General features: G+C 54.6%; 1 protein-coding gene across 1 annotated transcript; it reads left to right on the forward strand.

Moving 5' to 3' along the window:
• The first annotated feature begins 9,304 nt into the window (after positions 1-9,304).
• Positions 9,305-24,588, forward strand: ANXA9 (annexin A9). The gene is made up of 13 exons (XM_074938248.1): positions 9,305-9,444; positions 12,209-12,309; positions 13,091-13,187; positions 13,268-13,362; positions 14,256-14,369; positions 16,179-16,269; positions 17,060-17,139; positions 17,538-17,597; positions 18,114-18,207; positions 19,086-19,181; positions 20,327-20,385; positions 20,705-20,827; positions 21,197-24,588. Exons 2-13 carry the CDS (start codon positions 12,235-12,237, stop codon positions 21,257-21,259), a joined length of 1,047 nt encoding a protein of 348 aa, XP_074794349.1. The 5' UTR covers positions 9,305-9,444; positions 12,209-12,234; the 3' UTR covers positions 21,260-24,588.
• Positions 24,589-25,710: the final 1,122 nt, after the last annotated feature.

Raw genomic sequence — 25,710 nt, forward strand, 5'->3', positions numbered from 1 at the left:
AATGCCACTGCAGCTGGCAATTCAGTGGGCCCAGAGGACACCCCCCTGGCTGGCAGGGAGCAGGAGGGCCGAGTTGCCAGGATCAGGGGATGTGACTCAGAGACACGCAGGGAGCAGGTTGAGTAAGCGGGGCCAGTGTTTTGCGCAGTCACTTCTCTGGCCCGAAACACGTTCCCCTGAGCGTTTCCTCTACGCGGCCTCAGCAGAGGTTGCGACATTCTTACCCTCCCCCCCCACCCGCCCTCCTGTGGCCCCGATCCTGCAGTGATCTGAGCGGGGACGGAGCCTTCGCCCCGTTTCGGCTGCCATTCTGCTGCCACTGAAGTCACTGGGCAAACTTCCCCAGGTGGTCAAATGAGAGCAGAGTCAGGTCATCCGCTGAGTCTCCCAGGGCCCAACTCAGGAAATTATCCCTATGCAGGCCAGTGCTCGTACGCACGTGGGACGTAAGCACATGCTCCAAGTTAGACACGGAGAATCAGAGAAATGTCTGGCTGGAAGGGACCTCCAGAGGTCATCTAGTCCAGCCCCCTGCGCTGTGGCAGGGCTAAATAAACCTAGGCCATCCCCGATGGGTGTTTGTCCAACCTGTTCTTAAAACCCTCCTGTGACGGGGATTCCCTTGGTAGCCTGTTTCAATGCTAAACTGTCCTTACAGTTAAACCGTTTCCACTAATCTCTAACCTAAATCTCCCTTGCTGCAGATTGAGCCCATTACTTCTTGTCCCACCTCCAGTGGACACAGAGAAGAGTTGATGATCCCAGGGCCGTCCCCAAGGGGGTGCAGAGCCCAGGAAAACCCCACCCCCTCCACCTCTTCCCCCAATCCCGTGTCCCGCCCCTGCTCCGCTCCTGCCCCGCCTCTTTCCAGCTTCCGCCTCCTCCCACGCGTGACACCGGGAGCCAGCGGGGTGGGCTGGAGCGGGGCAGGCTGCGGTCACTGCTGCCAGTGCCAGGCCCCTAATCCCCTGGGCCAGCCTGGCCCCCGCACCCTAACCCCACCCCCCTGGGCCGGCTTAGTGCCCCCGCATGACAGGCACACAGAGCTGTCCCTAGGGTATGGTAATTTGGGGTGGCCGCCGCGGGGCCCCCCAAATCATGGGGCCCAGGGCAGCTGCCCCGATTCGTTGTACCCTAGGGACGGCTCTGGATGATCCCCATCCTCTTTATAACAGCCCTTAACATATTTGAAGACTATCAGGTCGCCCCTCAGCCTTCTCCTCTCTAGGCTAAACATGTCCAGTTCTTTCAACCTTTCCTTAAATCCTGCCCCGGATAGGAACACTGGTTAAAATAGTCAAGCAATTCCAGAGCGTCAGCCTCAAGGAAAGCCGGTGGGATCTGGGCTCCTAAATTACTTAAGAACAGGGGTTCTCAAACTTTTGTACTGGTGACCCTTTTCACACAGAAAGCCTCTGAATGCAACCCCCCCTTATCAATTAAAAACACGTTTTTATATATTTAACACCATTATAAATGCTGGAGGCAAAGCGGGGTTTGGGGTGGAGGCTGAGAGCTCGCGACCCCCCCCATGTAATAACCTCACAACCCGCTGAGGGGGTCACGACCCCCAGTTTGAGAACCCCTGCTTAAGAACGTTTGAAAATTTGAGCCCCTTCCCTGCATGTCTGTTCCAGAGCATCTGTCTGCAACCGCCTCTCGCCTCCCTTTGCAGGCTGCTGGCCTGCAAACAAATTCGTAAGCAAGTGAAATCATGATGAGATTACACCAAACCAACAAGAGGGCATGCACACTAAACAATACAAGCATGATCGCACCATTAATTATGAGTAACAGTTAATTAACAATCAGCATTAGCTGATGCTTTGATAACATTTTATCCCAGGCTCCAGACCATCCATTTTTTGAACAGTGTTCGCCAAAAGGCCCAAAGAGTACGACTGGTTTTCGTACTGAGGAAAAATGTGTTCTTCCGAATAGTGTGTATGCAATTTATAATAATAATTGTATCATTATATTATATATTGAAATGATTATTAGCTAGCTCTTATCCAGCACTTCTCATTCCCAGATCTCACAGTCTCTTAGAAAGGAGGAAGGTTTCATTATGCCCGTTGTACAGATGGGGAAACTGAGGCACAGAGCAGGGACATGACGTGCCCAAGGTCACCAGTGGCAGAGCGGGCAATAGAACTCAGAATAAAAGAGATTTAAATTAAATTTATTTAGTCATTTGACACTTGGGCTTCGATCTACGTTGACTTCTTAGAACTTGGTGCCGCTCTGGGCCCTGCCCATCTGACTCCAGCTGTGTGATCAGGACCTGAGTCTTTCCCGAAACTCATCCTGTTTGGCTCATCTCACGGAATGAAAGCCAAGAGCGGCACTCCTGAACTGGGTAGGGCTTTACAGTCCGAGGTTTTCGCTTTTGTTGTCATTAGGCCAGGAGGGCCCATGAGCCTTGAAAAGCCCAGCTGGGGAGAACTAATTTACCAGACCTACAGCGCTGCTGAGTCACTGCTGAGCAAATGCTTGCAATACAAACATCTCTCTGTTTACTCTGCTGCCATCTGCTGCACCTTGGCAATATGAAGCGGAAAGGCGATCAGCATTATTATTATTATTGATAAGAAAAATAATAATTAGGAGCAGGAACTGCTTCGCGTCCCTGGAAAAAATTGCATACTCACAGCTGAGGATTATGTATGGAGTGCCTCCAACAATGCAACCCGCTCCTCTCCAATGCAGGTCGAGAAGTGTGGTTTGTTAATAGGTGGATTAAAAGCTAATGAATGCACAAGGCTTTGAAAGAGAAAAGCCCTGTAAGTGCTGAGAAATGTTAAGGCTAAAGCAATGGGGATCATAGCCTGCTGGGAAATGGAGTTTAAGTAATGACCAATTAAATTAATAATATTGTAATGGACTGCAGAGTGTGTGAGAGATATTGAAGGAGAGCTGCCCTCTCCTGGATGGAATTGAAACAACTCAATTGTGTGTCATATGCCCTATACATAAATGGAGATTCTCCTTTAGCTCAGGTGGTAGGGGCATGGGCTTTGGGAGAAGGATCCACATGCTATTCCCCCTCTTTCTATAAAGTTCCCAGAGGCTAGCCCTGCAACAGCTCCTACATGGACAGATTTTCTTACCAAAATAATAATGGTACTTTGCATTTCTCTCACACCTTCCATTGGAAAATCTCAAAGCATTTCCCAGACACTAATGAATTAAACCCCTTGTGTCTCTGAGAAGAGCTGTGATCCCAGTTTTATAGGTGGGGAAACTGAGGCATAGACAGGGAAAGTGATTCTCTCCACGTCACGCAGCAAGTCAAATAGCAGAGTCAACAACAAAACCTGCATACGTGAAGAATAGAAATTAGAGAAAGGACTCTCAAATACCAGGGGGTTTGTTATGATTGCATGCAAGTCATGATGCAGGGTATCGGAAGAGCTGGGGTTGGGGGGCAGAATAGCGGGGGATGGGAGGCCTGTAGGTCAGAATTAAGAGGCATCGGGAAAGCTGTTTTGGGCTAGCTCAGGGCTGTCAGGGCAGCAGCTGCAGGTTGGAATTGAGGGGCATCAGCAGAGCGGGGGTCAGGGGAAGCCCAGGGCTGCAGGTCGGGACTGAGGAGCATCGGCACAGCTGTGTGAAGGAACTTTGCCCAGTATCTGCCAGGACTATATTTTTCTCTGTACAGCCACGAACAGGCCTGGCGGAACAGGGTAACATGCCGAACAATTAGCAGTTCCCTCCTCTGACGAGCCTCTCTCCTTTGGCATTGCCCAGCTTCCCAGAACAGATTTATAATCAGATCAGTTAATAAACATCTTGCGCTTTTCATCCTGGGATCTCCACTCTCTGGGCAAAGGGAGGTCTGTACCGCCATTTGGGGGGGGGGGGGGGACTGAGTCACAGAGCACAGAAATGAGATGCCAGGGGGTCACACAGCATTAGGATTAGAATTCAGGAGTCCTGCCTCCCTCTACCATGCTCTCATCTTTCGCTTATTAACTGTTTGGCTCGCGGCAGTCTTTTTGTTCAGTCTGTACAGCCCCTAGCACTGTGGGGGTCCTGGGTTCAGTGACTGGGGCTCTTGGACACTACCGTAATACACCTAATAAATAACAATAATAATAATAGCCCTCACTGCCGTTCAGACAAAGGTGGGACGGGCAGAGAGCAATAAGGAAGCTATGCCAGGCCGTCTGGGAGAAAGCAGAGAGAGAGAGAGGGAGGGGGTGTGAACGGGGGGATGTTGAGAGAACTGGCCTATTTACTGCAGATCTATAGCATCAGGCAATAATAATCTACCCTCTAAAATTGGATCATGCAAGAGTCTAAACTCCAGGGGACAGTGTGGCCTCATATTGCACCAGGAAATTTGGTCAATAAAATCTGGCCAACCCAGGGTGTGGTACAGCAGCTTCCCTCCCTCCCCAGCTGGCTTTGCCAGGCAGTTAGTCCCTCGGACCTCCGGTACCAGGAACTTGTCCACGTCCACAGCCTGAGAGATCCTGCAGCAGTATCTGTCTTCAAAGCTGCTTGGCCCCTGTCCAGCCCACAGAATCTCTGCATCAGAGGCAGTTCGACTGGCAAGAGGATCTGGCTCACTGGCCCCAGGGGTTTATTCCAATCTTGGGGATGGAGCCTGTGTGCCGGAAGCTCCCACAGCTGCCGATGGGAGCTCTGGGTCTGTGAAGAACACAGGGTGGGGCCCTGGCAGCCAGGCACTCCCGACTCCATTGCTGCATCACAGTGGGATGCAATGACTACTTTTTCCATGCAACCTGCCATTAGTCAGCGGAACTCACTGCCACATGACAGCATCAAGGCTAAGAGCTTAGAGGGATTCCAGAACGGATCAGACACGGATGTGGGTAATGAAAATCTCCAGGGGGGAGGAATGAAAGGTGCTGGAAAGGCTGTAAACCTCTCTCCTTAGGAGCATAAACTAACCTCTAGCTCCCTGGGATCAGCCAGGGACTTTCCCTGGGGGGCAGGTTATCCCAGCGCTGCAGGGTTCTTGCTCCTTGCTCTGAAGCATCTGGTATTGACCACTGTTGAAGACAGGATGCTGGGCTAGATGGGCCCATTGGTCCAATCCAGGCTGGAGAGTCCTGTGTTTCCTAGTGATCCCCACACCGCCCACCTCCTCCACTGCCGGGATCCCTTCCCAACCTGTGCTGCCCAGGCCACCCCTCCATTAGCATCTCTGCACTAGCTCACGAGGCCCAGGAGCAGCGAGCGAGAGGTAGGCAGGCTGGGCGCACGCACGTGCGCAAGCTCACACACAGACACACGCAGGCACACGTAGGCAGGGCCAGATTTAGGGGCAGGCGACTGCCTGGGTTGCTGGGCTCGGGGGGCTGGTTTTGTGGCTAGCAACAAAAGGGAAAATAGAACGTCTGAAGTAAAGCGTTTCCGGTATTCCGAACGTGGCTTCATTTTTCACTAACCTAGAACGTTGTCAGCCCTGCCCTGTACATTTCAGTTATTCTTAAAAGGTTTCCATAAGCTTAGAGGAAACTAATTTTTTGTTATTTGCTTACGTCCGGCATGAATAAATACAGCTGTACAGATCCCAGTGCGCAAATTGGTCAGCTTATACGACAGGGATAAATCACACAGGCAAATCGTGCCTCAGCGTCGTGACATGGGCTACAAACGCAATCAAAAAGAAGGTATTCAAAGGTTTAACAAATGGGAGGGGGCATCAAAGACGCTCCTCACCTGGGGCGCCATGTGATCTAGGGCCAGCCCTGCACGCACACGCAATGACACATGTGTGGACACACACACACACACCCCAAGTCCCAAGGGCACAGCAGTGCCCACTTGCCAGGACAGGGAGCGTCAGCCTTAGGCCTGCCCCCTGCAGTTGCCTGATACTCAGCCCAGCTGCAGTGTTGCTCCCCAGCTGGGCTGGGGGCACGTGCCCGGCTTTCTGGCTACCAGGGCTGCTAAGCCGGCAGCCAAGGCTTCCTGCCCCTTCCCTCTCCCTAGGTCCCTCCCCTGGACCTGAGCAGCTGCAATACAGCCCTTCTCCAGGAGGGGACAGCATTGCTCAGGAGCGGGGGGGGGGGAGACAAGGCATGTTGGGGGGCAGCGTTGGGGGGAAGGAGACAGGTGCAGAGGGGTGAGGAGATGCAGGGGAGGGAAAAGGCTGAGGCTGGGGGGAATAAGTGGTGAGTCAGGCCAGGGAAGTGGGGGAGATGGGGCTCTTTGTGGGGCTGCAGCAGGTGGGCTGGGGAGGGTGCTCTGCTCAGGTGTGGGGCTGGGAAGGGAGAGCAGATGCCAACAGAAGAGTTCAGGGGATGCTTGACAGCAGCAAATACCCTTTGGGACAAAAGAGCTGGGGGGGCGCCTTCGGCTAGGGAGTCAGATGCCACGGGGATGGGCAGCACATCCAAGCCCTAGCTAGGCAGACAGGCATGTGTAGGGATAAGATAAGATTCCTCACCCCGAGTGTAGAGATGAACCCCAAATCCAGGATTTAACCCCTCTAACTTTGGGGGGGATTCCGAGTTCCCAACTCCTCCTCTCCACCCCCAGCTCCAAACACCTCCCCCCCCCACGGCGAGAGCTTTGGAACCCAGGGCTGGACTTTGCTCTCTGCCCTCCAGCAGTGACTGCCCCACAGCACTCCGGGCATCAGAGCCAGGAGTCAGGTGCTGGCAGGTACGGAAGCCTTTGCCATGTTGTGCAAGCGGCTCTGGGCCCATCTGATCCACCCTCCTCAGTGGTTTTGTTACTTATTCCCCCTTTCTCCTCTGAGGCAGGAATTGTTTGATCTTGTTTGACAAGGAAGGAATTTCTGCTAGGAATGCAGTCTGGCAGCAAGGAGCCCAGCTGAGTCACCCAGGGCCTCCGGGCTCCTTCCCAAGAGGTTGGAAAAATGGCCCAGGCTTCCTACCTGCTTGAGATTATTCTACTTTGGCCGCCACCCCATAGCCGCTGATCTGTTTAACCCCAGGTGGGGAATAAAGAGAAGTGAATTCAGCCTGGGAAATACCATCCCCATTTTACAGGTGGGAAACTGAGGCATGAAGTAGTTAAGGCCCTCACCCAGGAAGTCTATGGCAGAACAGGGAATCAAACCCTGGTCCCCAGAGCCCTGGCCCAGGGCTTTATCACAAGGCCATCCATTCTCCCCAGCCTGTTTGATGACTGAGATGGTGGGCCGGGCCCACTGGACCAAAAGGCCCCGCCCTCCTCAGGTGTGGGAGGGGCCACAGGACCCAGATGACAACTGAGCATGGGGGACAAAAAATGAGTAGAGGGATGGGAGTGCAGGTAATAGGGTCAAAATGAGGGACCCAGAAGGGTACACCGAGCAGAGTGCCCGCTGCCCCGAAAGGGAGTCTGTGGACGCCACCCAGAGGAACTGTGCGTGGACACATGCCTGGTAGAAGCCCCCAGTCACAGAGCTCTCCCCGACCCCATCCAGCTTTCTCCTGCTGGCTTGACGGACAGGGCCTCAGGAGACTGAAATCCCCTCTCTAGCCCCAGAACAAGCACAGCATGGGGATGGCCGGGGCAAGCTTTCCTCATCCCACCTGGCTCATTGCATGCAGACCATCCATCGGCCGGGCTGGGGCGTTTGCAGTTTGCACCCTAGAGCCGAGCGGCTCCATATCTCACTCCCCTGAGCTGGAAGTGCTGGTCCTAGGCGGCTCGGCATCAGACTGGCTGGCTCGGTGCCCCCCTTGATGCAGCTCCAGACAGCTGAGAGACACCCCTGCGTTTTCAGCCCGGCACACGCAGGTGTGGGGGTTTATGCAACAAACGCACCGCTGGCCACCTAGACGGATCCAGCCGACACCAGCTTTTGCTTGATAAGAGGCAGCGGCAGCTGCTGCTCAACCAGCGCGGCTGCAGGATCAGTGGGGGGCGGAGGCACAGGGCTCTGAGTTTGTGGGGGCTGAACTCCAACGGTCCCGTTGAACCCTACATTCCATGCTCTGCGCTGTCTCCTTCCGGCATTCTCTGGTGGCAGCTGGGTCTACTGCAGCTGCTCCAGCCCTACCAGACCTTCAGTGGCAGCAGGTGGTGTTGCACCCCACAGTACATCAGTGGGGGCACTGGATGGGCTTAGCCTCCAATGATCCTACAATCCACACTCCTCTGCCCAGTTTCCCACCTTAACCGACCAGAGACGCCCTTTCCATGCCGTGCACTGTGTATCTGGAGGGGTTGGTCGTTCTGCCTTGAGAACCTTCCAGGTAAAGAGGCCTTTTCCAGAATGGCAGGCTGGGAATCTAACTCCGCCCCCAAATCCCAGGCTCCACCCACAGCTAGAGGTGGCCCCTGAGCGACATAGTTACACCAATATAGGTCTGCAGTGTAGACCTGGCCTAAGTCCCACATTTCAGGGGTAGTTAGTTACCTACATATCCTCGCATAATGACAGGTTTCAGCGTAGCAGCCGTGTTAGTCTGTATTCGCAAAAAGAACAGGAGGACTTGTGGCACCTTAGAGACTAACCAATTTATTTGAGCATAAGCTTTCGTGAGCTACAGCTCACTTCATCGGATGCATTTGAAGTGAGCTGTAGCTCACAAAAGCTCATGCTCAAATAAATTGGTTAGTCTCTAAGGTGCCACAAGTCCTCCTTTTCTTTTTGCTAAATATCCTTGAGGACCTGGGCCTAATTGATTTGCCCAAGGTCACAGAGGCAGCGGTGGGAGTTGAAACCAGGTCTCGCTACAGGCAGGCTGGTACACTAACCCCTCCGCCGCCCATCTTCTCCACTGAATGATCTGTGTCGGCAGGCCTGGCCTCTTGCCAACCGCTCTCTGGCTTCCCAATGGGAACCTGTCCCCAGGTCATGCTGTAGCAAGTCCACTCGCTGCCTCCCCACTAAGAAACCCACAGCCAGTCACGGTCCCAGTGCCGCTCGCCCCAGTGCTCCCCCTGGGGCACGGCCCGTCTGGCATCCTCCAGCAGGAGCGAAGCTTGGCGCGGTGCACAAGCCAAGCTGAGAACCACCTGACACCCCGCTTCCACCCACCCTGGCTCTGGAGCGACACGCTGGACAGGTTTTTCTTTGCACTTCTCGTCAGCAGCTCCATGCCCAATGACTGATCCCCGCCGGGGAGGGGCATCCCTCCAGTGCCCACTGTCCCAGCGGGTCCTGGCTGGCGGTGGATGTCACGTCAAGCTGGGGACTGCGCAATACAATGCAGCCAGTGTCTGGAAAAATCCGGGTGCTGGGAGGATGGACAGGCTGTATGTGTGGGTTGCCATGGCTGCTTCTGGGTGGGTTAGGGGGCGGAGGGTTGTTTATATGCCCCCCTTTGTCCCCACACCTGCACAGGAGGGTGTTTATTCGGAGTGGGACAGATGATACACGCCCACCAGTTGTGTGGACCTCAGCCGATCAGATTTCTTTAGTCCTAGCCACTCCCTGCATCAGCCGAGCATACACACTGGTCGGGTCATAGTGTGCACTGATCCGGACTCTGTCTAGTGCGGCTTGGGGTAAGTGCAGCCTTGTCAGGTCTGTCTCAGTCTCTGAGAAATCCAGCTCTTCTGCTGGCCAGCTGGGCTGCAAACAAGGAGAGTCAGGACCCCTGGGTTCCTTTCCTGGGTCTAGGAGGGGAGTGAAGTCTAGTGGTTAGAGTGGGGGGGGCACGCGGGGGTCAGGACGCCTGGGTTCCCTTCCCAGCTCTGGAAGCAGAGTGCATTCCAGTGGTGAGGGCAGGGGACTGGGAGTCAGGACTCCTGCGATCTAGTCTCAGCTCCCCCCCTGACTCCCACCATGGCCGTGGCCCACTCACTTTCCCCCTCCGTGCCCCAGTTCCCCCATCTGTGGAATGAGGATGACGCTAATTAACAGGGGTGGATCCGCAGCTGGTGATCAAGAGCATGTCCAATACCTAGATCTCAATGGGGATTAGCTGGACAGACACATACATCTGCCGGCTTCCCACAGCGTGGATTAATAAATTAATAATCATTCTTAGCATTTCTATGGGGAGCTTAACTTCAATTAGTGCTTGAGATGCTGGGGGGAGATGGAGCCCCACTAACTGGCCAGGCTGCCTTACACTTTAGGGGGACTCCTGCTTTTTATGGCTGCCACCCCCAGGGCTTCAGACCAGTAAGGGATCCCTGAGTCCCAATGAGGCGGCAGGGAAGAGGGAGAGGGGTACAAAGTGGGGGAGGAGCACTGGGCCCGGAGAAGACGGAGCGCATGCCGCCCCCCCAATGCCACGATCCCCAGGGCAACACTCCCCGTGCATGCTGTGAAAGGCTCTCCCATGCAAGGCTCCCCAGCGTACACCCCCTACCCCGTGCACCAGACTCCCTGCAGACCAGATTAGAATCTCAGCTCCCTGCTCGCAATAGACTAAATGAGTTAGTTCTGCCTGGCAGCTCGCTGGGCCGTGGTCACGAGCAAGTGCAGCCGGGAGGTGGAGGCGGGAGCCAGAGAAGGAGGCCATCTCCGGGCCCGTGGCAAAGGCTCCAGCTCCGTGCTAAAGGCCAGGCTGGGAGAGGCAACCTGCAAAAGGCTCCGGGCATCTCGAACTGTCTTTCCTCCCAAGATGTTTGAGTTCAAAAGCAACCCGGAGCCTCGAAACAGTCCAAATAAAAGCCCCCCATGGCTCTCGCTTCCCCTTGGCGCCTGTCCAACGCATAGGCTCTTCCAGCCTGTGTCACGGCCTGCGCCCTCCCATCCCCCAGCCGGGTGCGGTTTGAGAGAGAGAGGCTGGGGACGGGGACTGGAAAGCAAGAGGTTTGGGGAGGCTGTTGTGGAAAGTCTCGGCTGCACTGACGAGCTGGTTGGATCTCGAGACAAAGCGGTCTCGCCTCACTCCAGACATGAGGCCTGGATTGCCAGCACGGGCCTCGTTAATTTCACCCCTTTGGAGGTTGCTTGTAAAGCCCCGTCTGCAATGAACAAATTCCCTTCAAAGCCACCATCCCCGTCTGCCTGATGGCCAGCCCTCTGGGCTGACACGCCAGGGCCCTCTGCCGCTCAAAGCGGGAGCTGTGACGAATTGGGCGAAAGCGCCAACGCTCTGTGGCTGGAGCTGTCACCACTCGCATCCTCCGCAGGTCAGCACAGAGAAGGACCCAGAACACACACTCATCGGTTAGGTTGGCAAAACTGGCTTCAGCAATGAATCCACGCTTTTTAGCTCAGGGAAAATCTCACTGCAGGGAAGTGTGTCTAAGGGCAGATGTGTTCCAGCTGCAGACATGTGCAGGCCAGGTCCCCAGCTGTTGTCAATGAGCAGTGCTATGTTGAAATCAGTGGAGCTCTAGACAATGACCGAGCTGTAGGAGTCTGAACATTGGTGTGCCAGGCGCTGTCCAGACACAGAGTAACCGAGATCAGGACCCCATCATGCCAGGCACTGCCCAGACACAGAGTGACTGAGATCAGGGCCCCGTCGTGCAGGGCGCTGCCCAGACACACCTGAGAGACAGTCCCTGCAGGATGCACAGACGTTTTGGGGAGCCTGAGACAAAATAGGAAACAGAGGCTCCCCACCCTTCCAAAAATATTATCCCTGGGGGAAGGCCCTGGACTCGCCCAGCAGCGGTGGCTCCTGTCCCACATGGCTGAGCCTGGCTCCCCACTCTGGGCATTGCAACTTAGTGCTCCCCACTCTGGGCATTGCAACAGAGTGCAGCACCACTCCGGTTAGGGGGCCCTCTCAAATGGGAGGCCCAGGGCAAAGGGCCCCTTTTGCTCCCCCAGGCAGCCCTGAGTAGCTCACAGTCTAAATAGAGTAGGCAGCTAAGGGTGGAAGGGGAAACTGAGGCACAGAACAGCCGCCGAGAGTCATACAGCAGATAGTGGAATAGAACCCAGGTGTCCTGTCTCCCATGTGGCTCTCTGGCCAGTGCCTTACTCACTGGGGTACACTTAATCCCCTCCAGGGCAGTGCCGGGGGACACACCCCATGAGCAGGGGCACTATGCAGGGGAAGTTTGCTCTGCTGCTGCCCAAGCTGCATGGATAAGGCAGCCTACAGGGCTCCCAATTCCACCCCTGTGAGTTTGCACCTACCCCGCGGTTCTCCGTCCTCAATCCCCGAGGGACGCCAAAGGAGCAGGGTGCTTGCAGGAGGCCTGGACCGGGGCAGGGAACCAGCCCACCTACCTGAATCGGATTGGGCTTGAGGAAATCAGGCCTGTGACTGGGCCTGTTGAAGGTGGCTGTTTTGGGATGCTGGGGGGACAGTTAAGTCTCCCTGTGGGGGCCTCACCCCCGCCCCTCTCTGCCTTTCAGAGCTGTCCAAAGACAAAGACGACGCCATGCTCCTGGGGGACGGGATGGATAGACGCTCCCTCACCCATGAGATTCTCAGCCAGCTGCCTCTGGCCCAGCAGGTGACTGGTGCCATGGAGCGTGGGAGGAGGGGGGCACCATGGGCATCCCTGCCCGGGGCATTGTGGGCATGGATAGAAGGGTGTTTTGGGGCGTCTCTGCAGGCATCATGGGTATTTTAAGGATGTTCTCGGGCACCATGGTGAGGGTTTCACCCTAGCAAGTGGGGAGTGGTGAGCACTGTGAGGGGGTGATTTGGGTTTCCATTGGGTTAACCCCAGTGATAGCCAGTAGCATGGAGTCCCACAGGTATGCCCCACTAACATCAAGTAGCAGAAAGTCCCACAGGTTACCCTCAATAATGGCAGAAGTCCCACAAGTTAATCCTAGTAATACCCAATGACAGTGAGTTCCAATAATATCCAGTATGAGGGATCCCACAGGTTAAATCATTTCCAGTAGCAGTGAATTCCATGAGTTAACTCTGATAATGATATCCAGTGGCAGGGAGTCCCACATGCTATCCTCAGTAATATCCCACTGCAGTGAGTCCCACAGATTAACCCCAGTACTATCCAATGGCAGTGGGTCCCACAGGTTAAACTGAGTAATATCCAGTTGCAGGGAGTCCCATGAATTAACTTCAATAATAACCCGGGACAGTGAGGTCCCACGAGCTAATCATGTTAATATCTAGCAGCAGTGAATCCCCTGGGTTAACCCCACCAATAGCCCATGACAGGGAGTCCCGCAGGCTCACCTCAACAATATCACACAGCAACAAGTTCCATATATGAATTTCAATAACCACTACTTGCTTAACCCTCTCCACTCTTACCATAGACAGCAGCCTGGGGGACCCTGGGCACCATCAAACCCTACCTGGGCTTTGATGTGGAGAGTGACGTGCAGCACCTCACAGAGGCCATCGTGGGCAATGGTAATGTGGAGGGGGTGGGGGAGGGGATCCCGGCACCCAGCTGAATGTTCACACCCAGCTTCCCTGCCCACTTGCTACAGGCACTGACCATGGGGCCATCCTGGACGTGCTGACCAATCGGACCAGTGCCCAGAGGCAGCAGATCACCAAGGTGTTCCAGGCCCTCACCAAGCAGGTGATGGGAAGGGCCCCGGGGGTGGGGGGCACTGGGCTGGGCTCTCAGCAGCAGCGATGCTGTCTGCTTGGGGTCCGTTTCAGGCACTGGAGTCTGGCTGCCCTGCAGAGAGATGCCGTAGTGCACAAGATGGGGCCGTGTGCCGGGCGTTTGGCAACGCACCAGCCATGCGGAAGACAAGGCAGCCGCTCAGTGGGCTCCTTTCTGTGTCCCCATGCTCCTTTGGGTTCAACCCCCACCCCGTCATATTAATAACCCAACACATCCTGGTTGCCGCTACGCTGCACAATGGGCCACTGAGATCCTGACTGTGACTGTTCTGATCCTCCTATGGCCATAGCCCAGGCCCTAGCACTTGCGCCAACAGAGAATCCCCATTAGCTGTGGGCAGTATAGGGCTTATGCCACATTGCCGAATCTCTCCACTAGGGGGCAGCGGTGCATCCAGAGACACTGGCCGCCTCATTACAACCTTTTCCCTTTCTCTAGAGGCTTCCATCTGAAACTCTGTACAAATAATATTTATTAACCCTTGCAGCTCCCCTGTATGGGAGCCCTTACTCTCGCCACTTAACAAATGGGGAAACTGAGGCTGTGCTGAGGTTACACAGCGAGTCAGTGGCAGAACCGTGAATACAGCCCAGGAATCCTGACTTGCTGCCTCTTGCTCTACCCACTGGACCACACACCCTCCCAGAAACCAGGAGTCCTGCCTAGTTTCATGCTCCAACTGCTAGACCAGCCCACTTGGGGTGACAATTCGCCGGGCCCTGAGGAAGGGAGCTGCCATGGGGTCCCCCAAATGCATGAAGCCTCCTGTCTCAGGGGAGTTGGGGCCTGGAGCTAGGCCACTGCTTGGCCCCAGCTCTGACCACTCCTGGGCTCTCTTCCAGGACCTGCTGAAATCCATGGAAGCGGCTCTGTCTGGGAACCTGGAGCGGGTCATCGTGGGGCTGCTGAAGCCGCCGGCTCAGTACGATGCTCACGAGCTGAGGGCGGCCATGCAGGTACGGCCTGGGGACACAGCGCCCCTTTGGGAGGCCAGTGGGGTGCACGCAGCCCTGCTCCCGACTCTGCGCATGGCCGCGTCCAGCAGCGAGGGGCCCGCCAGAGAGACTACAAACACAGGTGGAAAATACCCAGAGGAGATTTGACAAATTCATCTGGTCAGTGGGAGGGGTTCAAGAGCAGGAAGGGTTGAGGAGGGGGCAGTGAGTGAGGGGCTTGCAAAGGGGATATAGCCGCAGAAAAACTCAAGCGGGTTTTGGACTGGCCAAGTCAAGGCTGGGATGTGATATTATCATATATAATATGTATTGTGTTTGTCAGGGTTCCTTCCCCACTCTGAACTCTAGGGTACAGATGTGGGGACCTGCATGAAAGACCCCCTAAGCTTATTCTTACCAGTTTAGGTTAAAACTTCCCCAAGGTACGAACTTTGCCTTGTCCTTGAACAGTATGCTGCCACCACCAAGCGTGTTAGACAAAGAACAGGGAAAGAGCCCACTTGGAGACGTCTTCCCCCAAAATATCCCCCCAAGCCCTACACACCCCCTTTCCTGGGGAGGCTTGAGAATAATATCCTAACCAATTGGTTACAAAATCATCAAAGACCCAAACCCCTGGATCTTGGAACAATGGAAAAATCAGTCAGGTTCTTAAAAGAAGGGTTTTATTAAAAAAAGAAAGGTAAAAATCATCTCTGTAAAATCAGAATGGAAAATACTTCACAGGGCATTCAGATTCAAAACACAGAGGATCCCCCTCTGGGCAAAACCTTAAAGTTACAGAAAACAGGAATAAACCTCCCTCTTAACACAGGGGAAATTCACATAAAACAAAAGATAAACTAATCCGCCTTGCCTGGCTTACCTATGCTGGTTGCAATATTGGAGACTTGGATTAGGATGGGTTGGAGAAGATGGATTTCTGTCTGGCCTCTCTCAGTTCCAAGAGAGAACAACACATAAACAAAGGCTTCAGAGTAGCAGCCATGTTAGTCTGTATCCGCTAAAAGAAAAGGAGGACTTGTGGCACCTTAGAGACTAACCAATTTATTTAAGCATAAGCTTTCGTGAGCTACAGCTCACTTCATTGGATAAACAAAGAGCACAAACAAAACCCTCCCCTCCTCCCCCCACCAAGATTTGAAAGTAACTTGTCTCCTTATTGGTCCTTTGGGTCAGGTGCCAGCCAGGTTAGCTGAGCTTCTTAACCCTTCACAGGTAACAGGATGTTGTCTCTGGCCAGGAGAGATTTTATAGCACTGTATACAGAAAGGTGGTTACCCTTCCCTTTATATTTATGACAGTGGTAGAGGCCCCATGGTGCCAGGCGCTGCATAGACACAGACAGTCCCTGCCCCAAGCAGCTCACAGTCAGAACAGACCAGACGAAGAGTTGGAGAGGAAACTGAGGCACTGTGAGGGGACAGGACTTGCCCAAGCTCACCCAGCTGGTCCGTGGGCATAGAACCCAGGTGTCCTGCCACTCTGGGGTGACACCTTGGAGGGAGGTCTGAGAAGAGCAGCACAAACAAGGAGGATGGCAGGAGCTGTACAGAGAGGTTAGAAGGGGGACGTGATAACAGGCGTCAAATGCCGTCCCCGTCCCGAGGACTAGCTTGCCATAAAGCAGCATCACTGCCCATGGGGCTGCCCATCCCCGCTCCTGGCTCAGTGCTTCCCCTTTGGGCTGGCCCTCTCCACCCCCTATTCCAGTGAAGCCAGCAGTGGGCTTGTCCTCATCCCATGGCCGTGCCAGCCACTCCCATGCCAGCCACTCCTGTACCCGCTCTGCGCCCTTTGCTTTCACAGGGCATGGGCACTGACGAAGATGCTTTGACCGAAATTCTCTCCACTCGATCCAACCAGCAGCTCAGAGAAATCCTGGCCTTTTACCAGCAAGGTAAAAGTGGGGGCGGGGAAGGCCAAGGGCTGTGAGGGGAGCCCCAGGTTAGTGCTGTCTGAGCCCTGGAGGAAGGGCCCTGCTACCCTGAGGACATTTGGATCCGTGTGTCTCTACAGCCAGCTGGGATTCCTTTTTCAATAAAAATGGGCGGGGGGGGGGAGGGAAATCATTTTGTCATCTATCAGCCAGGCTCCTTGCTTGGACTACATCTCCCATGATGCACCACACTCTCCCCTTTTGGTGAGGAAGGTGGTGCATCATGGGAATCACTGGCCATGATGCATCATGGGAAATGTAGTCCAGCCAGGGAGCCTAGCCCAAGAGAGGAAAATGGGGAGCATGAGGCACCTGGACTACAGCTCCCGTGAGGCACCGCAATAGCATTTCCTAATTGAAAGAGTTCAATTTTGGGGCATTCTGCTTTTCAATGAACAATGAAACTTTTCTGTGGGGGAGTAGATATGTCTTGCGATTTTGTGTTTTTTAGTCAAAACCCCAATTTTCTGTCAAAAAACAGTTTCAATGAAAAATTTTGGACCAGTCCCAAGTGGTCGCACATTAGGGTCGCTTTCTGTCCCCCCACCCCAAGGCTAGAGTATATATACAGGCTTCGGCGGCCAGCCTAGCAGGGGTGCTCCTTTAACTCAAGCAGAAGAGGTTGCTGCTTTTAAATCCAGGGAGGTCTCTTGGTTTGATCCCTGCATATGTTCTAGCTGGCGGGGGTGTTACCCATGCAAGCCCACTGAGCTGAATTCCCCTTTAACCAGGGTGGTTTCTTTATCTCCAGATTTTAAAGCAGACCCTGAGAGGGACATAGCCTTGGAAACCAGCGGTTGGTTCAAGGAAATTCTCCTGGCACTAGCAATGGTAAAACTTTGTTTGGTTCCTTTTCTGCATGACCTGAATGGGCAAGTACACTGGGGACCACTGCTCAGCCGCAGGAACCAGCAGAGCAAGGGTGGGGGGCCGAGCACGCACCCACCTGCTTTACCGTCTCCAACACTCCCTTCCCTCAGCATTTGTGGGCATCATGGTACATACAGCTACTGGCAAACAGACAAGCTTCCACCCCACTTGAGACCCAGCTTTGTTTCTGTTATTTACCAGACAGCCACTCTCTGCCTCCTCCACACAGCCCACCCAAGGGTCCTCTAGTGGCTGAATATTGTAACTGCGAGCGGACATCCTGTGAGGTGGGTTGTGGGGCGAGGGACTCCAGCTCTGACCACGTCCCAAATCCATCTCTCCGGCCTTCTACCCTGCAGGGGAAGCGTGAGCGTGACACCGGGATCATCGACTATGCCCTGATACAGCAGGATGCCGAGGTGAGCCTGGGGATGTGCCGAGGTGTGGTGGGGGTGAGTTGTTGAAATCCTCCTGCTGGACTGATTGGGGGGAGTTCCATGCCTCCCAGGGATCCATGCTCAGAGAGAGACATTGGGATGGGGTCGCTTTGGGATGGCGTCAGCTCCTGAAGCCAAGGAGCCGTGGCAGCAGTCAGTACTGCACCTTGCGGTACGCCGGCCACAGGCCGGGGTAGTGACACAATTGGCACCAATGGGCGGCTACCCCCTGCCCATTGCACCTGTTCGTCCCCGTGCTTCTGGATCACGTGCCCCATGCCTGCCTCAGGTCCGACCTTCCCCAGCGAAGCCAAGCTCAGTGCACCTTTGCTCAGAGCTGCCTGGTTATGGCTCTGGAATAGATGCCCCCGGTCCCATCTTGCTGCATCCCCCAACCCAGAACACAGTGGGTTTAATTCCAGGCTAATGGGGAAGCCCTCTGGGGGGAGTCACTTCTCACAGCACCCACAGCCCATCAGCGCTCTCCTCCTCTTCCAGGCTCTTGCAGACCCAGGAGCCAGCAGCGAGGGGGCCGGTGAGAGGACATGGATAAGCATCTTCACGCAGCGAAGCCCTGAGCATCTCAGCAGAGGCAAGGTCCAGATGCCCTGCTGCAGGAACCTGGCGTCACTCACAGCTGGGAGCTGGCACAGGGAGTCGGGGCATTTCTCTCTCTGTGTCCATGGGGCCCGACCCTGGAAATTTTGTCCATGGGCTGCCCCACCCCCTTGCAGGCACTCGCCACTAGTCCTGCAGGGACATGGCCTCCTGGAAGCAGGGTGCAGCTGGGCAGGGCCCTGGGGGGAAGCCCTGGTACAGGAACCGGCCCCATAGCAGCAGGGGAGAAGGGGCAGTGGCCACCTCACTGTCCACTCAGGTTTGGACCTGCAGCCCCTCTGTCATGACAAGGGTGCTGGTCGGGCCAAGTCTGAGTGAGTGGTGTCATGATCTGACGCATGGGGGCTCTAGTGCTGCTTAGGTCTCACCCATGGTCAGTGGGGTGGCCAGCACTGCACCCCCTTACCACTGCCATGGGGCTGGCTTCTGCACCCCGGCTCCCCATAGGGGGGCTGCCCGGCCTCCAGAGGCCCATGTCCCCTCTGCTCTGCCCCCAGAACTCGTTCAGCAACGGCCTGGAGACCTGCACAAGCATGGGAAGCTGCAGTGGGTACCCGCCCGGGGGAGCCGGCCAGGACGGGGGTGGCAGGCGCACTCCATGTGAAAAATGTCTGCAGGCATCCTGGCCCCAGGGTAGACGGGGTCATGCGGGCAACGCTGTATTTCACCAGTGTCGCTCGTTTCGCTCAGCAGGGCGGGAGTGAGCCCTACCCTAAGAGCGCAGTGTGGCTGGTCTACGCAGCATGTCCCTGCCCCAGGAGCGCTTTGCTGGTACGGTGCCCCGGGACAGCCCCCCGGCAAAGCACGCTGCGTGCAGGCCAGGACTAACTCTCCCCTTTCCAACTCTGGTAGTGTTCGGTCAGTACCGGAAATCCCACGGGCTGGAGGTGGAGGAGACCATCTGCAAGCGCTTCGGGGGAGATGGCCAGGCGGCCATGCTGGCCCTAGGTAAGCACTAACCTGGGCTGCAGTTGGGTCTGGGTCCCCTGAACCTGAGAGCGCCATCAGCCGAGTGCAGTTCAGAGGCAGAAGGGCACAGGGGTTAGTGTGCCAGTTGGGGGTTTGTGCTCTGCTAGGGACTCCCAGGGTGACCTTGGACCAGTCGCTTCATGCCTCAGTTTCCCCTGGAGACCATAGCATTTACCTGCCTCACAGCGGGTTGGATCAATCCGCTAAAGCCTGGGAAGTGCTCAGGGATGGCAGCCGGAGAGGTAGAAGAGAATATTTAGTGGGAGTCACTATTGCAGATTCCCTGTTTTCTGATGGCGTCATCCACGGGTGAGGGACCCATTTATAAAGGGCTAATCCCTGGCGAATGGACGGGGGATGCACGATGCAGACATGAGTAGTGGGTGGTGGGCATGGCTTTGCGGCCATCAGAAGAAGGGAGCATAGATGGTTCTAAGGACCCAGTTTGACTCCGTCTAGAACACTCGATTGATTCACGTAAGTTATACGTTCTGTGGGACAGGGACTGGATTTGTACAGTGCCTAGCGCAATGGGGGCCTGGGCCAAGCTACTCATTTATGTACTAACTCGTTATAAACAGACCCTGAAGCATCAAGCGAGAGCCAGGCTTTGGGCTCCACTCGAGGCCTGGAAGAACACGAGCATGCGCAGGGCAGTGGGCACGAAGGGTTCTGGGCTTGATAGGTGACTCGGGGCTGGCGCCGAGCTGCCTGGCCTTGAGGGACAAGATGGGCGATCGCTGCCCCTGGGGCACCAGGACAAATGCCACCTCCTTGCTAAGGAGCATTGCCATCCGCTGGCCTCTCTGTGCAGCGAGTGCGGTGGGTCTCAGCGCAGTTCCTAGCGGGCCGGCGTTCGCCTGGCAGACGCCAGCTGCAGCGTTGTCTCTAGCGAGCCCCTCGGGCTGGCAGCCCCTGCTGAGTGGCTGAGCACTGAAGGGGTTATGGGGGTGGAACCGCCCACCCTGTCAGCTATGGGAGAATCCCCAGGAGGTGTGTACAGTACAGGGCTTATGACACCGAGTGGAACAGTTCTGATTCCATCCAGCAAAGTGCAGTGGTGCCCCGTGCATGCCAGCCAGCATGTGCCATGGCTTGAACCCTGGGCCCCCCTCTCATTTCAGCCTCGGTGTGCAGGAACACCCCGCGCTACTTCGCCGAGAAGCTGCATAACGCAGTGAAGGTGAGTCGCCTTCAACCCATGCCAATGAATTGGCGGTGTATGGGCCCAGCCCCTTTTGGGGCAGCCCGGCAGTGATGTTCAGGCTGCAGGGGGTTCTGTGCATGCCACAAGGGTCAGGCAGGACCTTTAGCCATCGGGAGGGGGCCGATGCTGCATTAGTCTGCTTGCAGGGGGCAGTTACTGGGCCGTAGAGACCAATGGGGATACAATGACCCCTACCACCAGAACTTGGGGCTCCAGTTCCCATCTATCTGTGGCTGGAATTTCTCCATCTCCCAGCCTGAGCGTGCACCTCCCCTCTCCTCCCCCTCCCCCACAGGGCCCCGGCACCGATGACAAAGTCCTGATCCGTGTCCTGATCTCCCGCAGTGAAACCGACCTGCTGAGCATTCGCTCCGAGTTCAAGAAGCGCCATGGGAAGTCTCTGTACTCCTGTCTGCAGGTCAGCCTGCTGCGCCCGCCCGGGGGCGGAGACAGAGACAGAACCAACTCCAGCATGCCCTAGAACCCGGGGGCATAGAGCCTCCAGGCCAAGCACCCCCCGTGGTCCTGACTCCCACATTCCCTGCTCTACCCACTAGACCCCACTTTCCTCCCAGCACCAGGACTAGAACCCAGGAGTCCTGGCTCCCAGCCCCTTGCTTAGTGAGAGCAAGACCGGACCCTGCTCCTTGGAGTCAGGCCTAGAATCTGGGCCTTCCACCACCAACTTTCCTGTTCTACCCACTAGACCGCGCTGCTTTCTTCCAGTGTTTGCTGTAAAGGTTTAGGTTGGGAAATGTCTCATTGCTCTCTCCTTTCCTTGCTCCAGGTGGAGACGAGAGGCGATTACCAGGCAGCGCTGCTAGCCTTGTGCAGGGCGGAAGACCTGTAGGGCAGCTGCCAGCTTCGGAGAAATCCGCTGAGCCCATCAGCCTGCAGAAAACGATGGGGAACGGTGCGCTAGGGAGGGAGGGAAGCATGAGTCCACCCAGTGGCATCGGGTTCATTCCTTTTATCACGTTCGCTCATTTTATCATGGAAACAGCCACGAGCCGCACTCAGCAGGGTGCATCTACGCTGCAACAGGGGTATGTGATCGCATCCCCGAGCCTTGAACAACAAGAGCAGGGATGGGGGGCTGCCCGGGCAAGCCCTGCCCTCCCAGGACCCTGGGTATTTAGTTGAGCGGCCTCCACCCATGCAGTGTTTCAACAGGTGCGGGCATCACTGCTGTTGTTGCTGGAGCGAGCTGGCTAGATCCCCGCTGCACGCTCTGCAATCACACCTCCCCAGGGCAGGGCAGACCATTTTTAAATCAAGGTTGGAGGTTTTGCTAAAAGTTCTGCCCTAGGAATTGTTTCGGGGCAGGTCTCTGGCCTGCGCAATCCAGGAGGTCAGTCTAGATGATCACAATGGTCCCTTCTGACCTTGGACTCTAGAAATACCAGGACCTGCAGCCGTCCCGGGGCTGAGAAATCAGGAGTGCTGCCAATTCTTGCGATGTTCTTGAAGTCCCAGCTCCAGGAGTCATGTGATTCTGGGGGAACGTTAGCTTGCATTTTCAAAAAAGGCTTCGTCCACATGGGAAAGTTTTCTAGTATGTGATTTTTAAACCGATATAGTTATACTGATATAACCTCCTCCATGGACACGCCTATCCTGGTGCAAGAGGGCCATTTAGCTAGGTCACTTGGGAAAGGGTTAAGTGAAATCCAACACACACCCCCGTCCTACTGAAATAAGAGGGGCCACACCCGGGGTTACCCCAGTATTTCTCTCTCTGGCTAATTATAATACCTAGCTCTGATATTGCGCTTTTGTTCAGCAGAGTGCAAAGTGTTTTCTAACAGAGGGCAGTGTTCCTATCCCCATTTTACAAATGGGGCAACTGAGGCACAGAGCAGGTGGTGACTTGCCCAAGGTCACCCAGCAGGCCAGAGCTGCCATGTCCTCCCAGTCCAGCGCTCCAGCTACTAAAACACTGCTGTGTAGACACGCTCTCAATTTTTAGCCCTTGGGCTGGTGGAAAGAAGCTTGAGAATGTGACCTGAGGGCAACCCTCAAGGTTCAGAAACCGGGAGCTGGGGAACAGGGAGCCAGACTCCAAATTTATTATTTTTCAACAATCTCATGATTCTTCAGCCATGCTTGTGATATTTGCAGGCCTGATACCTGGTGTTTGATCCCTTGACTTTGGCAACAGAGAGTCAGGAAAATTGAATCTCTCACCGGCTTGGCCACTATTAAAATTTCGACCTTCATAATTGCCAATCAGGAGGTGATTTTTTTTAACCAGTATAGTCAGACCAATGGGTCAAATCGTACCATGTATACCAGTATAAAAGCACCTTATACTGGTACGGCTGATTCCCCTTCCCCTATAGGACCAGCTATGCTGGCATAATGCATCCGACGAAGTGAGCTGTAGCTCACGAAAGCTCATGCTCAAATAAATTGGTTAGTCTCTAAGGTGCCACAAGTCCTCCTTTTCTTTATGCTGGCATAATGCACCTCTCTACTCATATAACTGCATCCCCACTAGGGCCATGCCTACCCTGTAGATCAGTGACTCTCAACTTTTCCAGACGACTGTACCCCTTTCAGGAGTCTGATTTGTCTTGTGTACCCTCACTTCTGCTTACAAAACCAGACATAAAAATACAGTTCTGGAAGTTCTCTGCATATCGCTGGTTGAGAATCACTGCTATAGCCTTCTGCCAGCATCTAGCTGAGATCTAAACAGCTGAGAGCTGCCCCTTTAAGGCCAGGGCTACCCCGACCTCGGCTGGTATAGCTATGGCAGCCAGTAGCATGATCCCCGGGCTACAGCGCTATACCCCCACCGTAGACACAGTTATACGAGCATCGCTCGTTTCACTGGGCGGGGCCAGTAAAAGTGCGGTTTTGCCAGTGTAAGCTGCGTCCGCACTAAGCGTGCTTTGCTGTTCTATCACTGTAGTGTAGGGCCAAGCATGGCCCTGGCTGCAGGGGGCGGGGTGGCTGCTTTAATTATACCAGGCTGTCGTTCAAAGTGGCACAATTTTCTAGCAGAGACACATGTGCCTATCTGGCCCCACTCGCAGTGGTGTGGACTCAGAGTGCCTGGGAGGCAGGGCCGTGCTGTTATCCCCCTCGCATGGATGGGGAGCCAGCGCCCAGAAAAGTGACGAGATTGGCCCAAGGCCATGCGGGGAGGCTGGGGGTTCTGGTAGGACTGAACGCTGCTAGAATCGAGCACTCGCCATGTTCGTTTCCTGGAAAGAAGCCGATGGGAGGCCCTGCGGCTCTGCTGAACCGCATCACGCCGCCAAAATGAAACATGCATCATTTAAAAAAATAAATGATGAAACCCTTGGTTATGGAAAGAATGAAGCAGCCGTCCCCTTTAATTTTCTCAGCCCAGAGGTGGCATGGTGCAGGGTGACCAAGGGTCCAGTGGTGGAGTCAGGAAGAGAACCCAGGAGTCCTGACTCCCAGGCCTTCTCCTCACCCCACGTCCCTCCCCAGAGCTGGAAATGCAACCCAGGTGTCCTGCCTCCCAGGGGTCAGTTGCTCAGTGACACCTAAAATGGTCCACTGTTGCTGCAGTACCATGTATTGTTTTTAGGCAGGTCCTACATAAACAGCGACTTTTTAAATTTACCCTTTGCTGGCAACGGAGACTAAGAAGAGAAGCAGCGGCTCCCGCAGGGTGACTGACAGGCTGGCAAAGGGGGCCTCAGAAAAGTTAGAATAAACACAAATTGGATTCCTGGCTCACTGCTCAAATCATGTCAGTTTCCCACACTGGTGCGGTCATAAATATGAAAGGAAGGGTAACCACCTTTCTGTATACAGTGCTATAAAATCCCTCCTGGCCAGAGGCAACATCCTGTTACCTGTAAAGGGTTAAGAAGCTCAGGTAACCTGGCCGGCACCTGACCCAAAATGACCAATGAAGGGACAAGATACTTTCAAATCTGGAGGGGGGGGGGAAGGCTTTTATCTGTCTGTGCGATACCTTTGCCGGGAACAGATCAAGGATGCAAGCCCTCCAACTCCTGTAAAATTAGTAAGTAATCTAGCTAGAACATGCGTTAGGTTTTTTTTTGTTTTGGCTTGTGAAATTCGCTGTGCTGGAGGAAATGCGTATTCCTGTTTTTGTGTCTTTTTGTAACTTAAGGTTTTGCCAAGAGGGATTCTCTATGTTTTGAATCTGACTGCCTGTAAGATTATCTTCCATTCTGATCTCACAGAGTTGTTCTCTTATCTTTTTTTGTTCTTCTAATAAAGTTCTGTTTTTTTAAGAATCTGATTGGGGTTTTTGGGTCTTAAAAATCCAAGGCTGGTTTGTGCTCATCTTGTTTATTCTCAAGCCTCCCCAGGAAAGGGGGTGTAAGGGCGTGGGGGGATATTTTGGGGAAATAGGAACTCCAAGTGGTCCTTTCCCTGTTCTTTGTCTAAATCACTTGGCGGTGGCAGCATACTGTTCAAAGATAAGGCGAAATTTGTGCCTTGGGAAAGTTTTTAACCTAAGCTGGTAAAAATAAGCTTAGGGGGTTTTTCATGCAGGTCCCCCCATCTGTACCCTAGAGTTCAGAGTGGGGAGGGAACCCTGACAGGTGCTGTGTGGGCCTGGCTGAGGTTAGGACCCAGTGAGGTTGTGCTACGGAGGTGCAGCGTCTTTGGGCTCCTAGATTGGAACAAACCGAATGAAGGCTTGTCTACACTCAAGAGTTAAGTCAGATTAAGGTAGGGCATGAATTTAAATTGCAGTGACTATTCCCGAATAGAGACACTAATTCTGTCAGAAGAATGCCTTATTTCCTTTGTAGCTTAATCCAGATTAAACTACAGCAGAACAAATTCCCTCAATCCAGACTCAGTGTCCACACAGGATGCTAATCAGGTACAGCTATTCCAGAGTAACTCCACAGGTGGACAAGCCCAGGCACCAAAACCGGGGAGCGGAGGGAAGGGGGAGGATGGGCTTGGTCCTGACTCAGAACATGCTCTTCTGCCAGTGACCGGCAGGAAGGGAGGTTGTCGAGTCTCAGTCATCTCCAAGGGTGGCTGCATCCCCCAAAGACACTGCAGGTAGCCCGTTCTGGAGGCCCCAATGGTTGGAAGGAAAAGGCAGCTGGCCTGGAGACGTGCTTTGGGCATGGGTGAGACATCGGGGACTTTCACTTTTTAGTCTCTGTTGCCACCAAAACAACAACAAAAAACCTGACAGTCTTCACTGTTTATGTAGGACCGACCTAAAAACACTATGCCTGACTTGCAGAGGAGCAACTCCCACTGGACTTTAATTGGACTTGGAGTGGGGGGGCCTTCAGGCCCCCGGGAAAGTCAGGCCCCCCA

This window comes from Natator depressus, chromosome 24 (assembly GCF_965152275.1).
Source record: "Natator depressus isolate rNatDep1 chromosome 24, rNatDep2.hap1, whole genome shotgun sequence".
NCBI lineage: Eukaryota > Metazoa > Chordata > Testudines > Cheloniidae > Natator > Natator depressus.

Excerpts from the sequence above, each read along its gene's own strand:
- ANXA9 (XM_074938248.1), top strand. The coding sequence starts at position 12,235 with ATGCTCCTGGGGGACGGGATGGATAGACGCTCCCTCACCCATGAGATT. Across the intron at positions 13,188-13,267 it reads AGAGGCCATCGTGGGCAATG|GCACTGACCATGGGGCCATC; the intron begins GTAATGTGGAGG and ends CACTTGCTACAG. Across the intron at positions 19,182-20,326 it reads GGCGGCCATGCTGGCCCTAG|CCTCGGTGTGCAGGAACACC; the intron begins GTAAGCACTAAC and ends CTCTCATTTCAG.